Source organism: Silurus aristotelis (genome assembly GCF_946808225.1).
Source record: "Silurus aristotelis genome assembly, chromosome: 16".
Classification (NCBI taxonomy): domain Eukaryota; kingdom Metazoa; phylum Chordata; class Actinopteri; order Siluriformes; family Siluridae; genus Silurus; species Silurus aristotelis.
Window position 1 is genome coordinate 1,942,933 of NC_139589.1, and position 16,764 is coordinate 1,959,696.

The 16,764-nt window shown below is 41.7% G+C and overlaps 1 protein-coding gene across 1 annotated transcript; it reads right to left on the bottom strand.

Moving 5' to 3' along the window:
- Window positions 1–8,206: 8,206 nt before the first annotated feature.
- On the bottom strand, window positions 8,207–16,208 carry fgfr4 (fibroblast growth factor receptor 4). Its single transcript, XM_083564281.1, has 20 exons — window positions 16,006–16,208; window positions 14,222–14,403; window positions 13,994–14,132; window positions 13,869–13,907; window positions 13,490–13,753; window positions 13,300–13,395; window positions 13,043–13,209; window positions 12,819–12,942; window positions 12,005–12,195; window positions 11,730–11,868; window positions 11,446–11,639; window positions 11,205–11,350; window positions 10,999–11,120; window positions 10,789–10,899; window positions 10,495–10,685; window positions 9,754–9,876; window positions 9,434–9,504; window positions 9,102–9,239; window positions 8,919–9,024; window positions 8,207–8,823 (listed from the first exon to the last, which is right to left on the bottom strand). Exons 1-20 carry the CDS (start codon window positions 16,094–16,096, stop codon window positions 8,647–8,649), a joined length of 2,811 nt encoding a protein of 936 aa, XP_083420407.1. The 5' UTR covers window positions 16,097–16,208; the 3' UTR covers window positions 8,207–8,646.
- Window positions 16,209–16,764: the final 556 nt, after the last annotated feature.

Here is a 16,764-nt window from a genome sequence, read left to right on the forward strand (position 1 = left end):
GATTGCATTACAATTCCTTTAATGTAACGTATGAAGAATCATGTGAGAGAAATGAGCAGTGCATCCACACGAATGATTAGTTTTCACTTTTGATCCATAGTGCTACATGTAAGATGTTAGATCTAGTAAATAAATGACGATAAAATGCAGAGATGGGATTTAAACCCGATTGGAAGTGAAAACGGGAAACGCATTTGATCCTGGTTGTAATTATCTAATTCTGTGTCTGAGTCTCCTGAGAAGATGAACACATCCTTTTGTGTGTGTGTGTGTGTGTGTGTGTGTGTGTTTTGTCTTTTTTTATATTTATTTACTCTCGGGATCTTTGTTGAAACCCAATCCATTTTTGCTCGAACCCAAAGCTTGCACGCGAAGACCGTCCTCTCTCCGAACGTACTCCTTCACTACAATAGGAGAAACCACAACAAAACAAACAGGAGAGAGAAAAGCTTAGGTTTCTGTGCTGACCGATATACAGGCCATCATACAAAAATACAAGCCTATACAGCTTTTCCAGTCAGAGACAATGAAGCGTTTTGACAGTGAAAGAAAAAGAGAGAGAAAGGAAGAAAGAGAGAGAGAGGGAGCGATAGAAAGCCCAAAGCCCATGGGACATGGCGCTGGTAATGGCTTTTGACGCGCAATTCTTCCATAATTTGGCGATTAATGGGTGACAGATGCGAGTAATGCTTCTGTGCGTGTAGCCGGCCTGGGGAGGATGGAGCGGGAGTGTTCAGGGGATGAGATAATGCCTACAAGAGGAAAGGAAGCCACTCTGAACCCCATCTTCAACACACACACACACACACACACCCACCCACACACTCACACATATGTGCCCCGGTCCTCACTTGCGGCTGCCCCTGTGCACTTCCCAACAGATGTTCATCATCTCATCAGTTGTGAGTCATTCACCAGCGAGGTCAATATCAGTGGAAAGCTGTGCTCCTGTCCATCATCCTGTCCATGCTTGCCACAAACAGACACTGTACCAACAGATCATGCTCATCTGTGCAAGGACAGGATATAGAAAGTGTAGAAAATGAAATAAAATACGCAGGTTTTTTTTAGAAGCAATAACACGCCTCTCCTCCTGTTCATATTTACTCAGGGGGAAAAAAAGACCCTTAAAAAAGCGAACGCTCCTCCTCACCCCTCCTCAAGTGCGTCCAGTATATTCTTGGCGTGACTAATACGGCACTTAATCGCCTTCGCCAGAGGTTATGTACACTTTATAAACCTCATTTTTATGCTTCTCAGCAGAACAGAGCGCGTTTTGTGGGGTATTCGTGTCCCGCGGTTTCGGGAAAGGGTTCGCTTTGCTCGTTTCTTTTCGGGTCGTAAACGACTCAAACGTCCAAAATCTGGGTATCAGGGAAATAAAACTAAAGCATCTGCTGAAGTGTAATTCTTTTTTCTTGATATTTCCATATGACTGGTATGCTGTGTTTAAAAAAAAAAATGGTTACGAAAATGTCATCCTTCTGGGGACAGTTGGTGTTTATTAAACTTTTTTATAAAAAATTTTTTAATACATTTTATTCAGCAAATTAAAAAAAATGAAAGTAGGAAAAAAGGTTTGGGTTCTTCAGGTTAATATTAGATTAGATTTATGTATAGCAAAAAAGAAAAAAATCTGTTTATTAGAAATGCTGCATAAATAATGGAGGGTCCTCATAAAGATAGTAAGACGAGCTGTGTGTGTGTGTGTGTGTGTGTGTGTGTGTGTGTGTGTGTGTGTGTGTGTGTGTGTGTGTGTATACACGCTGGCAGACATGTGTCTGGTGTGCTAAATGCTGAGTAGATTTCCTGCAGTGAGTTGCAGGGCTCCGGATCTAAACCCAGCGTTCCCCACTAATCCCCTCTTCCTGTTTTGTGTAAATGCAGCACTGCAGAGGAAGAGCAGGATTTATTCGATAATTAGGCTGATAATACCTTACAGCCAATTACCTGAGATGGCGAAAGGAGGGGAGTCGTTCTGCGTGATATAATGCGTACGTGTGTACATCTGGATGTGGGTTCGTGCGCCAGTATGTGCTGGAGGTGTGTTTTGGGGGGGGGGGGGGGGGATTCAGATTCTCCATCTCAGGGCATTTCTCACTGGAGACTTGTCACATGTACATTACAGCACGGTGAAATTCTTTCTTTGCATATCCTTACGATAGAAGAAAGCCGGGGTCACCGCACAAAAAGGTTAAGGGCCTTGCTCAAGGGCCCCAAAAGTTGTAGCTTGGCAATACTGGGGCTTGAACCCCCAACCTTCCGATCAGTAACCCAGAGAAACTTAACCACTGAGCCTCCACCTCCCATTAAATTCTGTGATCGACATTGCACAAAAGATGCTTTAGGGTCTGAGTTCTGTGGCAGAAAACTGATGAATGTAACAGTGTGGAAAAACCTTGTGTGTGTGTGTGTGTGTGTGTGTGTGTGTGTGTGTGTGTGTGTGTGTGTGTGTTTTTCAAGGCAGGGCAGATTCCTGAAGATCACACACCCCTCTTCACCAGATTTATACCCTTGACATGTTTTTACTTAATGGGTAGTACTCAAGTACACAAACCAGGTAGTTGAGTGAAAGTAGAGACACTCAGTAAAATGTGACTCCAGTAACAGTAAAAGTGTCCCTTTACACTTTCACTTGAGTAAAAGTACAAAGTTTTTGCCTTCAAATGTACTTAATTATCCAAAGTACTGATTTATTATAACTATAATGTTCCTATGATCATTTTAATCACAAGACTCTTTACTTAATCACCTCAGTTTATGTGTAAAAACTCGAATGTGACTCTCAGCACACTGATCTATTAATAGAATGATATTAATGACTCAAACACTGATTTCTATTACAATGATCATGAACCCTAAACCTACTTTTTAACTAAAAAAAAAAAATCGCACAAATAAACCCAAGTGTGTTGCGGCGAATTCGAGTCTGGAGTTTCTTCATCATTTATTCCTCTCTAAATGTTCTGCTTGATGTTGAACTGATGCTGAACTGTATGTTGGTGATCAGTAGATGCACCGAGCGCCGATCAGAACACGTGTAAAACAGAGCGTGCGCTCGATCCTAAATGGTGACTCGCTGCGTGTTTCACCAGTTACGTTTTTTATCCAAATAAATAAAAAGGAACGACAGATTTCACAAAATGCAATTGAGTAAAAAGTCAAATATTTGATTTTGAAATGTAGTGAAGTTACAGTAAAATGTCCCAAAATGGAAACACTTCAGTAAAGTACAGATACGTGAAAAAGCTACTTAAACTACATTAACGAAGATTTAATAGAAGGTAGAAAAGCCTGAAATGAAATAATTTATAGACAGCTTTCTAATGTATGCAGGTATATATATTTGCCTTCCAGTTCCGCACCTGGCCGAAATAGTCGAGGAAGTTGTATATTTTCAGCTGTTTTGACAGGAACTACTGCCTGGCCAACATTTGTTGTTTGTTTTGTCTTTACACCTTCAGTAAATGGTGTTTAAGGGGTGAAGTGTGCCTCCATCCCTCCCCCTTTTTGAGGTCAGATGTTTTTCTAATTATCTCCTGCTACTAACATCTGATCCACTTAACCCCAATACTGTTCGTGATCTTGATTTTTTTTCCCCCTAAAAAAAAAACCTTCAGTCACAATCTTTCACAGTCACGGTCCATTGTTAGAAGATTCGGTCTAGAGCCCGGCTCCTCAACGGTCAGCTGGATGGGAAGCAACCGTGTTGCAAAGGTTTGGCTTGGATCTTGTCACCGTTCCCCATGCACGCACGAGCGCTTCATTTGTTCAGGGCTGCAAGCGAGATCATATCGTGATGTTCGGACTCGCAAGCTTTCATTTACCCCCTCATTGCCGTCTCGCTGAAGAAAAAAGAAACATTAGAGTTGGATGTGGAGGAGATGGAGGCGCCAGACCACGTCATGCTGTGGGAACACTGATAACCGGGGCGGCTGGGAAATCGTAGCAGGCCGTGAAAAGCCCTAGATCCTGGACACGTACCCTTCCTCCCCCAGTCTGTGCATGAAATCCAAGTCAAATCAATTATGCTCCCAAATTACAGAGCAATAAATAACCTCCTGAAGAACTGTTGAGTTAAAAGGGCCTACTGATGACAAAGATACACATGCTACTACAATCCCTAGCAACATACACATCATCCTCATCATCATATCCTCTACTGCCCCCATCACCTCTGTCTCTTATTTTCCCCTTGCAGTGTAGATTATCCCTCTTCCCAGTTCTCTGGTTTCATCATGTTCTGTTGTCCGTGACCTTGGGCTTAGCCTTCTGATATGTGATCCAGTTTGTAGCAGGCACCCTGCTTCGACTATGGCAGACCTGGACTGGGAAATATTTATCTCCTGGCTCTCAAATCATCGTGGACCGGGAGTGAGACGCGGACATTCCATAACCCTCTGCTTTTTCGTTTACAGATAGTGTATCCCACCGGAGTTACAAATCTGCAGCTATCACAAGTTTCCAACATATCTTGTTTTTTTTCCCCCCCCACAGAAAATAATGAGGTAGAGTTTTTTCCCCTCTATTGCATGACATTCTGGATTATTGGGAATATTTCATTCTGAGCCGGTTCAGATTGAAAGCATGTGTTCGACGGTTATTTTCAGCTGCAGAACTGCAGAAGCTCGACGTAAAACATATCAGGGTCCTCGGCTTCGAACACCTGTGGGGGTGTTTACCTTTTGCACTTCCTAGGTCCACACACTCCAGGCATTATCTGCGAAGGAACTGTCTATTGAAAAGTGCTCAAATGCTTCCTGCGATCAGCAGATAGCGAGAAAAAGAAAACACACACAGATAAGGCATTGTGCTCTTGTCCGGTATGAGGCTCGTCCAGTCGCTACGAGGTTGAACGTTAACAGCGACGTTCACGTGAGCTGACATTTTTTAGTACAGGCAGGTAATGAAGTCTGAGTGTGTGCATTTAGAAAGGTCTGTGCAAGATATTGAATTTTTTAACGTTTTCAAGCCTGATGCTGGTGTACATTTCTGTTTAGACATGATATTGCTCAGGGTGATGGTGTAACCTGATCCCTACTTTGCAATACATAGGAAATGAACACTACATTTCCGGACATAATTTCCCAATGTTCTCAGAGTCAGGAGCAATGTCCTCTTTCGACTTACCACTGGCAAAATCCTATGTAATCTGAGCTACAGAGCATGTTATCAGCTGTGTACACAAGATCTGCACGTTAAATTTCTTCCCGCTTCCAGGGCTTTGCACTGAAACAGGATCATGATTGATAATACAATGCTGTAATCTTAATTGGAACGGAAATAAGGGGGAAATTAAACGAGCAGCTGATGTAATGTAATGAAATCTAATGTGATGTGATGTGATGTAACCGACTCTGGCGAGTCGAGTCCAGATAAACACTCTGGGTCCTTCAGATAACCTCGCTGCTGATACGGTACCCACTTGAACAGGATATGAATAACACAAACAGACGAACGTGGAGAATATTAGGAACGGCTGCAAGCTCCGATTTGGCTCTTTAAAAAAAGAAAAAAATACTTGACGGCTTGATGTCGGAGTTTCAGTGAACTCTGCAAGTTATTACTAAGCCCAAGTGAAAACAATTTACAGCAAGCGAACCGTAGACGACTAAAATGATTTCCTGTAACCACAGACTTCCTTACAGGATTGATTTTAGTCAGGTGTGCTGTCATTTTCCCTACCAACTCCACACTCTGTTAACTTTATGCTAATGACCGTATGAGCACTTCTTTTTGAGGGAAAACTGAATAGTCATCTTTTTTTTCTTTCCTCAGAGAATTTGACTACATAAGAACAGTTTGGTGGTCATGCCTTATTCACAACAAAAACACCAAAAACAACAAGAAGTAGACAAAAAATGCTAGCAGCTAATCAATTCTCAGTGCTTGCAAAAAGCTTATTTTGTACAGGCGGTGCCTTAAACCTATCAGGGTTTCTACAGGTTTCAAATTTAAGATGTATTAAGACCATTAACAATTACATTTAAGACCTATAACACATCAAAAACACAAGCAACTGGTCTTACTGACCAAATGACCACTAACTTCATTTATTTTTGTTCAAGCCGAGTATCGCTAAACTTGCACTTCCCCATAGCTGAAAAATAAAATCCAGAAAGCCTATTTGTTAAGAAACAAATAAAAAAGTGCTGCATTAGCATTTCAGTGAGGTAGCGTTACACAGACATCGTAAAATGAAGACCTGTTTAAAATTATTTAGGACCTAGAAGTTTGACATTTTAAGGCCTAAAATGTCTACATTTTAGACTTTTTAACGACTCTGCAGAAACCCTGCTTACATTTGAATTAGCCAAATTAGACCAATTAGTTTTAAAACCTGCGAAATTATTTACTCTCCAATCTTGCATGAACATCCAATTTTCCCTAGTGAACGTTAGCTGACCAATGACAGCCCACTCTGGCTCATAAAAAAAAAAACTTGTCTGAGCATGGAATTTCTGTACATGTTCTTCATGTGTCTGTTTGGGATTCCTCCAAAGTTCTTAAGTTTCTTCAACCAGGTTCTTTTATGCTCACTTAGTTAGTCTACAAGTTCTGCTTTATTTTTTTTAATAGATTGCTTATTAAGAGTTTTTAAGCCCTAGTGAAATGAACAAGAGGATTTGTCACATGACAGAAAATTCAGGGACTTTTTTTTGGACAGGCATATGATTTAGACAGCTGTATTTGACTAAGCTAGCTTTCTAAGATAGCCATGTCTGGTTTGAAATGTAAATAACAGATATGAAATCACTCTACATGAAGTGGTCGGGGATAAGTGTGTATTTTAGCGATAACACCCGAGGTGAGGTCTGTGCATGGACATCACGTGTGTAATTATTAGAAATACCGAAAAAATCTAAAAATCAAACAGAGAGTTATTATTGTGTGATGTAGAATATTCGATTGACACCAAGTAGCATGTTGTAGCACATAATCGGATGCTTGCAAGTAGTTTAAATTATCCTTTATTTAATATAAAACAACACAAACAAATAAATTAGATATTTCTAAAATAATTCTCTCAATTCAAAAAATGCATAAGAACATTGTTGATTGCTATAAAATTTTTATATGGAGTACATAAAATGGAATGTCATGCGGTTCATTGTTTTTCTTCATCATAAACAATTTGGGGTTATAAGGCCTCAAGAAGTAAACAATGTGAAATTTCTTTGTTCAAGCTGCACTGTTAGGTAAATCTGATCCTTGGTCATTGGTCATATATATATGTGTGTCTCCAATGTCATTATCATATATGTTGGTATGTATATATATATATATATATATATATATATATATATATATATATATATATATATATATATATATATATACCAACATATATGATAATGACATTTCACCCCTCCATATAAAAGTGAGAGGACTGGCTGGTTGACTAACAGAAGAGCCGAATATTCCCCGAAGGATTAGGAGGAGCATCGCCAGCTATGCATTAAAAGCAATGAGAAAATTAACTTGAGAAAGCTGCCTTATTAGCTTGCGGGTGAGGCCTCGCATTCCCTGAAGAACACAGCAGAGTTTGCATCGAAAGGCCACCATTAGCATTTGTATATTTAAAAGATAGTGGATGAGAAAGATGGGCATCTGGATCCATTACCATAATAAGGGGCCACCTCATTTGCACGCAGGCTCAGACAGCTCCCCAATCACCCTGTCCTATGGTTCCACCCATTACAGCTGCATGGGCTTATTGTCCAACTTGGCCTTAGCTTGGACCCTGCAAACAAATTCTGCTAGGTAGAAGGTTACAGCCAAACAATAGAGGATTCTCCCATTTTAAATCAATGGACCTCAAGGGTGGTTTTTACATTCAACCGGGTTTTTTTCTCTCTGTGCTGTATAGCTACGGTGGGACAAGGCCTGGCTTTTGTTACGGGAGCGAGTTGTTCTTTGAGCTGTGCTTGCAAACATGCCTACACATAAACCCGACTGAATACAGCTTTGTAACGAGCTGTAAAGATATTGTGACGTCAAAAAACATCCCAAAGTGATGTCGGATTTCTTCACCCAACACCTTAACTTCATATGCTTTCGAATAATTTATATAAAAAAGGTAATTGTCTTATTCAATTATATGTACATAAAATATTTAAAACATTCACAGGAAATCAAAATTCAGGCACGTTGCTGCCACTGCAGCGATTTTACCAATGCGAGATCCTGAGATTTAAGACAAATCTTTAAATAGAAAAAAAAGTAGAATAATCTTTATATAGAGAGAAATTTATATGTAACAATGCTAAATCAACTTTTATATCAAAATAAATGTTCTCTTTTTTTTTTAAACAAAAAAAAATTATGGTTGAAACTCCTATGCTGCTCAGATACTTTTACATAATAGTTACAATAATAGTTTTTACATAATAAGCAGCATTCATTCATTACAAAAGAAACTGAGTTTAGCTTCTTTACCAGGCAGTCCTGTATTAGAAACCTGATTATTTGAGGCAGCCGTTTTTGTCACCAGGTTTTCTAGTGCCAAGCATTATGATAATGTTCTTTTTTAGCGCAGAGCAATCAAAGGCCAAAGTCCGCTCCTCGTGTGACTGCTTTGTACCGCAAGTGTTTTAAAGGTGATCTCTGATATCCATAAACTGGAGTCCTCTGCCGGATGAGCCCTTATCGTAGCGGTGTCTTCATGTCTAGCCGAGAGCGAACATCGTGATAACCGAGCAGGCACGGATCGGTGGACAAGGCATCGTGGGTAAACACTGAATCATTGTCTGAAGAACAAGAGCTGGAAGTGTCCTCACAAGATGGGGAGTACTGTTCAAAAGGCGTCGACAGGTCGAGGTACTGCAAATGTGAACAAGAATCATTGAGTGACTCCCCGAAAATATATATTTTTTAAGGAATTGAATATTGTTAAGAAAAATGGTAAAGAGATTTACCTCATCTGAAATAGACAGCAGCACTCTGTCCAGCTCTTCTACCAGCTGCTTGAAGGTTGGCCTTTGTGTCGGAACCGCATGCCAGCATTCTCTCATCTTCATGTAGCTGGAAGACAGTAAACATTAGAATAATTAGCTCAATTTTTACATTATATGCTTGTCAAAGGAAATTGTGGAACTTACAGTTCATGTGTGCAGTTGGAAGGTTTGTCCATGCGATGGCCTTCTTTCAACAGCTTGAAAAGCTCTTCGACTGGGATTCCAGGGTAAGGAGAGCCTCCTAACGTGAAAATCTCCCACATCAGGACTCCAAATGACCAACTGTGGAGGCAAAAAGTGGCAGAACAAGATTTAAGGCATGCGTCCTCTGTTTTGGTGACTGCAGACAAATCAAGCTAAAAATGTGGTGTCTTTCTAAAGGAATTCAGGATTGTTTGATGACGCGGATATTCCCCGCACTGGGGATTCCGGGTCAGCTGATTACTTAGTTGGATGGTTGTAAAGATTAGACTTACACATCGCTTTGGTGTGTGTAGACTCTGTCAAACAAGGCTTCTGGTGCCATCCATTTCACAGGCAGACGTCCCTAAAATCAAACCCAAGAAGACAGTAAGCATGGCAGCCGCATGACAGGACAGCTAAAACAATCCACAAAAAACATGACTTCAGTCTTTCCATAATCCTCCCCTAACTATTCAATTATCTCCCATTAAACTGCCTGCCAATCAGCAGAGACACAAAGAACATCTGTCTTTAAAAGCATCTAAACTGCGGAAGACTTGTCAAATTATAAACAAGAATCAGAATTTGCACTGGATTCGTTTTAGCTGCTTACGTTTGTGGTCTTCTTGTAGTAATCGATCTGATGCACACCTCTCGCCAAACCGAAATCTGCAATTTTCATGACATTATCCTCTGTAACAAGAACGTTCCTTGCTGCTAGATCTCGGTGAATGCACTGTAGAGGAACAGAAAGGACACGGTTCAGTGAGCACTCTAAAAAAAAAAACTACACAGAAACTAAACAAAATGTTTAATGTATATGTGAAAATGGAAGAATGTCTAAATCGACATGCAGACAGACGTGACACTTTCAGTGGATGCTCCAAAAACAAGCCTGGCTTGAAATAGATGTGGGCTTTGGAGAAAAACACCACCGGATTGTTTGCTCAACTTGAACGCATATTATTACGGGTATTTTGGTTTTCATTTTAAATAGAAGCGGCATTTGGGGATCAAAAATAAAAAGTGGGGGACGAAAAAGCCCCTGGTTTGTGGCCCTTAATGGAAGGGTTTCAGACAGCTGCATTCTTAGCAGGCCACAAAGACCTAGTAATATGATCTTGTGCACAGGCGGATCTGTGCGCCTGCATGCTAACAGATTTATGGCAGTGCTAAAAAGGACAAAGCCCGCAGAGACCGGACAGACGCAGTGGTAAACACAGCACACCACCACTCCAGTGAGGAATGCCTGGCATCGTGTGTCAGACAAAGGGACGTGTTGATAAGACATAGGGAGAAAGGGTTAAGGGTTACGGGGCAGTTTTATTTAGGTATTGAATGACAAACAACTCACCCTTTTAGAAGCCAGGTACTCCATGCCTCGTGCCACCTGGTAGGCGCAAGAGAGCAGGTCCTTAAATGTGAGCTGCTCTTCGGGAACCTTGGTCATGTCAAAGGTGTAGTCCATTCCCGGAGGACGGCGTGCACGTAAGTACTCACGCAAGCTTCCTTTAGAAGCATACTCAACCACAACATAGAGTGGACCTACGGAACCAGAATGCAAAAAGTTAATGAGGGAGTCAATGACGCATGTTGCACCTTTTCACACTTGTCTTCAAGCAGACATGAGGTCTGCGGGTAAACTGACCTTCCTGAGTGCAAACACCAAGAAGATTTATGATGTTCTTATGCTTGTCCATGCCCTTCATGAGCTCCATTTCAGAGATAAGGTCAGCCAAGTCTTTGTCAGTCGCATCATCTGGAAAACAAGCCACCCATGTTTAGGTCAGCTCGTTTATATATACATATCATATACATGTATGTCACATATGTGATAAGCTATTTCAGGAATATGTACCTTTCAGCATTTTGACTGCCACAGTGGTTACTTGATCTGGATTATCCTTGTTTATCCCATAAGCCTCTGCTCTCACCACCTGACCAAAGCAGCCCTCGCCAAGAGGTTTCCCTAAAGTCAAACTTAGTAATAATACACCATTGTCAGTACACCATCAAAGTTCAATGGCAAAATGATCAAAACGGATAGTGTCACTTGGCACATACTTGTCTCTTGGGAACTCCCAGTCCGGATCGTAGGGAAGCTCAAACTCCATGACTCCAGCTAACATCGGAGAGCAGCTGGAGGAAAGACGTGCCACTCTCATTAGGGAAGCGCTGGACTTCCCAGAGGAGTTGGACTCGACCGAGTACTGTGATTCCAAGATACGCAGAATTAGTGTAAATATATTCAAAATAAATATGCAATACATTACACAGAATGATTGAACACAAATTACTATCTCACCTGTCTGCGGAGGGGAAATTTTGAAAGTTTCTGCACAGGGAGTGCATCAAAGTGTTCCCTGCTGGGGTGCGTCTGCATTCGGCACAAGACCACAATCACGATGGCCATCACCAATGCGAGGAAGCCAGAAGCGTAAATAATGATGTCTGTATACTTGGTTTCCATAAGGTCCATCTCTTTGGCCACTTCTTCCTCTGTTAATAAACACATTTGTTGTGTTAAATTCGATTAGAATGTGACTTATGAAGATAAAGAAGTTGGATAAAACATAGTAATGAACCTACCAGATAGGACAGTGAGCCATGCAGACTGGTGCGAGAAGCCGATAGAGTTACCAGCTAAACACGTGTACTCTCCAGCATCCTCCATTGTGATGTTCGTCAAATACAGGACCTCCACCTCGGACATGTTCAGGCTGCCTGTCTGTAAAGAAAAATCAAACCGTGTGAACACAGACGTTATATCATCCTCACGTGTTAATTTGAAACCACTAGACAAATGTGGCCAGCCAGAAGATTTTTTTTAAAGAGAAGAGTTTTAAAAGCCAGCGGTTTTGTACCTTGAGAACTTTGACGTAGGGTATACCATCAGGCCCATACCGGCTGCCGTTCAACTCAACATGCTTTAGCCATTGAATGTGTGGCTGCGCATCACTGTAGACCTTGCACTGGAACTGGGCATCCCCTCCAACCACTACTGTCATGTTGGTTGGTAAACCAGCTTGTAAAATGGGTCTGTGAGGAGAGCGTTCTGGAAGGGGAAAGATTAGGACATTGGTCAAAAGGTGCAAAACAACTATTCGGAAATTTTCCAAACCTCCCATCCTTGTTTTATAGGGTTAAACATTCTAACAGCAAATTCTTTTCAGATAAGATCCAAAACAAGGAAAGAGAAAGTACTGCCTCCAAAAGCTTGAGGCATGCACTAATTGGTTCCATTAGGGAATGCCACAGCCAAGCCTATGTACTGGGATGCTTTAAAGTCATCGATCCTCACTCCCTGCTTGCCCCTTTCTCTTGACAGAGACAGCTGTTGACCCGGCACCAAACCGCCACAGGTCAGGTAGAAACCTTGTCTTATTGCCTTGACAACTGTTTATCCAAGAACATATGATATAATCTAAAGCTAAACCTCCTATTGTGCCAATAGTGGTTTCCCGTTTCCAGTGTGGCCCTCAACGAACCCTGTAGCTTACACACTTTCCCTGTGGCTATATCCGAGTTGTGATTGGTGCCTGTCTTGCTGTGAGACGCCAGCACTGTGGCTCGACAGTTTAATTCTTATTACCCCTGACAGGCGCAGAGAGAAAGCCAGCTTTAGCCACTCTGCATGGAGCCAGACCACTGTCTACTTTATGCACAGAGTCGTCTTACCCAACACATCGAGGAGGTAGCTATGAGTGATGGAGCCGTATTTGTTCTCCACCACACAAGTGTAGTTCCCACGGTCTGAGGGCACCACACTCTCCATGACTAAGCTCCAGTGCTGATGCCGCAACTGTAGGCAAGAATGACACAATTAGGAACATTGTTGTTTTGGGCCGATTTCTCTGTGTGCAAATAGCTGCATTGTTCATGGACGGTCATAAATAGTTCACCTTGATTCCTCCAATCCTATGCTCTCCTCTGAATTCTCTGCCGTTCTTCATCCAGCGGATGGTGGGCAGTGGGCTTCCTGTAGCTGGACAGCGAAATTTAACCGTGTTTCCAGCTGGGACAGCGTAAAGCTTTTTCTCCATCCTCTGAACATGGGTCCAGTATGGGCCTAAAGAAGAAGCAGTTTCATGAAACCCACAGTTTTCTTTACAAATATGTGTCATTTTTAATAAAAAAAAACAAAAATTCCAACACGCACCTCTGGAGAAGTAGACTTGCTCATTTTCTGTCTCTGTAACCGAGTCTTCTTGACCATCATCCTCATCATCATCATCATCCCCTGATCCAATAGCATCTGCACGGTTGAGTGTAAATGTAATTAAATCATACTGTTAATGGCAAACATTTAAAATACAGAATGTTAGTGTTATATGTCTAAAGTAACATACCTGCCACAGTGATGGTGAAGTTCCGCAGAGCCTCTTTGGAGCCACGGATCATGCAAACATAGACTCCCGAGTCCTCGTATGTCGCGTCTGTGATTTCCATGACTCCTGCTCTTATCTGGATTCGAGCGCTATGTTGGATTCGCGCATCACCTTTGAACCAGTGGATTGCTCCAGGGCGGTTTGTGTCACAGCGCAGTTTGAGCACATCACCTGGTTCTAGCAGGAGGTGTTCTGAAGTTTCCTCACTCAGCTCCTCTGACATTTCTGAAGAACAGAGGATAGAGATGATAATTGCTCCCATTGTTCATTCTTTAACTAATGTATAGATCTGGATCTTTTTTAACTACCAAAAACTGAAAAGTTCTAGGGTTTCTCATACCTGTTGGGTTCTCAGACAACTGATCCACAGGAATGATTTCTAGAAATAAAAAGAAGCAAGGCTTAATATCTGACCTGAATGTAGTATTTACATTAGTTTTGAGTGAACGAATGAAAGGGCCTTACCTGTTAAGACTTCCAGCCATGCAGAATTACTCGTCCATCCAGCAGAGTTTTTCCCTGTGCACACATACTCTCCTGCATCATCTGGGGTGACATTTACTAAAGGAAAAACGTTGACTTTGGAAATGTTGTCTTGAAGAGGCTGCAGGGGAAACAAATCTTCAATTACACTCACTCTCTCATGTGGGGAAAAAAATAAATACAGAGGTGCTCTTTGAATCACTTCCTTACAGTGAGGGGTTTAAGAAGCGATGATCCGTCAGGCCCCAGGCGATCCCTGTCCTTCTTAAACCACTGGAGACGTGTCATGGCTGGCTGATGGACTTTACATACCAACTTTGCCTGGCCTCCAACTAATATGGTGGTGTTCTCTGGGAAGCCTGGCTGAAGGGCTGGCCGGGATTCTCTGGAATCTGGGAGAATATAAAATATGAAGCTTTTTAAAATAAGAACATGATGTTTCTACACTGCAAAGGCGGTGTGATTTAATTAAAAACAGAACTGCCTCCTATACTCACTAAGCAAGCAATTAATGTCTGTCTGCTGACAGGTGCTCCAGCTCTAAATCCCTAAAAGGTCCAGCATGGGGTTGTTTCGGGGGGGGGGGGGGGGGGGGGGTTGTAAAGTGACAGAAGTGAGAACCAACCTACGGTTCTCAGTGGAAGTTTGACTTCACAGCAGTGTTCCTGGCAACCCAGCAGTGAGTCTGATAAGCATTTGTGCAAAGAATCCCTAAACCAGCAATGTCACCTCCACTGCTGAGGCACAGCATTCTCCCACCGACACACTAATGAACTTCGCTGAATGAAAACGAGGTCTGGCCTGAATCTGACCCCATGAGAGGGTGTAAATGGTCATGGGGGGAATAAAAGGCAGGCAAACACAAAACACACACAGCTTTAAAAAATAGGCTGAATGGCTGATTCTAAAGAACATGATGTTCAGGTCTTTACATCACATGGATGGACGTGTTCTATTCTGAACATGTTGAGGAAACACCACAATATCAGTAGTATGAAACATCATCTCCTTTAGATGAAATTTACCTCTAGATTAATTGATTGATCATGATAAAGATTTGATCGACATACTTTAGCTGTAATATCGGAGAAATCACAAGATGAGAATTATATGATAATAAAATTATATGATATAATGATAATACCTTTCTTTGGACTTTTTTTTATAAAATAAAATATAGAACTAGACCTTTCCTGGCTGTCCTGACCTTTCCTCTGTTCCTCTATTAAAGTAATATAGTTGTCAAATGGCTATAATTTTCTTTTGAAGGTGCTGTTAGGCTACACCACAGGGTCTGCTGGACACTGGGTTCATAATAGGATGCTATTAACACACACTCTGTTCCTGTTCTTGGCAGCCTCTACACCGTCCCTCTTTATTCTCTCACCAATAACCATTAGGTCCAAGGTAAACCACCCTGACCATGATAATCATACCAACTCCTCAACACTCTCTTTCCAGTACCTCTGCCTGAAATGATGATGATGAACTCTGTAAGCCACCGCTGCTGCCACTTAAATCACCTAGATTATCCGAGACCACAAGCACTTGATAGATATCATAACAGAACTTGAACAGAACAGAGTACCTTTGCATCAGCTATGCAACCAGGAGAACCCTGTATTTGTAAAAAGGCTCCCCCAGACCTCCCCACAATCCCCTATCACTGGCACAAGGCCAGACAGATTTACACTTCCGAGCCTGAGGGATTTGGCAGGATCAAGTAGCCCTGTTTACAGCTAAAAAAAAAATCCGGGATTTCTTTCCTCTCCAAATGATTTCATCCGACTTCACTTCCTCTGGACTTAAGCTCCTTGAGATCACACTTCACTTCGGTGCTCTTAAAAAAAGCTTTCCATAAATCAAACCAAAATCTAAATTGTTTCCAGAAACCAAAAACTCTCCCCAACAAAAACTACAATGCCTTACAAACATCCTGGACATAAAACACTCTATCAATCATCATACTCTGTTCCACCATGTCCTCCATTTACCTTTCAAGCGGACTTCTTTCGTCATGATGCTCCTCGATAAGGCAAATTCAGCCAGGTACATGGTAACGAAGAATCTACAGATGCTCCGCATTTTGACGAGGAAACGTATGTCTGGTGACCGACTCAAACGCTGACTCCAGGCATTGGCAACCTCGGGGTATCTCTCTGTAGCTGAAGAAAACTGAAACACAAGCAGGACCGAGATTAAGTGTGTGAGACATGAAGTGAAGTGTGTGAGACTGCAAAGCATTAAGACAGGAACAGCACTCTTTCACCTCTAAAGCCCATTTGTATATGAATGGCCAGCAGGTCCAGTCACACTAGACACATTGTCTACCTGATCACTGCTGGACATTGTGCACTGCTTTCCATAAACATGAATAATTAGAAGCACAAGTGCAGAGCAGTTACAGGCTGTTGTTTGTAAAAAGAAACGTGCATAATGGGCCATTTGTACACTAAATAGGGTTCTGCAAATGCCAATAGCCCATATCAGGTAAGCAGAGCTGGCTGTTGGATTGCTGATTTTATAAAGCTTATACAATGCATGATTGATACTTTACACAATTCAAATGCCCATTATTTATTTATAGGTTTCCAAATAATCAAGAGGAATGCTATTGATTAGTTCTGGGTTTCAAACACGTGATCTCTGCATGAAACCTTCAATCATGCAGAATGTCATAAGCTTAAATGTTGTCCTCTTTTTTTTAATGACTCCTGGAAGGAAAGTCTGGCAACAGTGCAATCTGGCAACAG

Excerpts from the sequence above, each read along its gene's own strand:
- fgfr4 (XM_083564281.1), bottom strand. The coding sequence starts at position 16,096 with ATGCGGAGCATCTGTAGATTCTTCGTTACCATGTACCTGGCTGAATTT. Across the intron at positions 14,404-16,005 it reads GAAAGAAGTCCGCTTGAAAG|ATTCCAGAGAATCCCGGCCA; the intron begins GTAAATGGAGGA and ends ATATTCTCCCAG. Across the intron at positions 11,640-11,729 it reads ATGGCTCACTGTCCTATCTG|AGGAAGAAGTGGCCAAAGAG; the intron begins GTAGGTTCATTA and ends GTTTATTAACAG.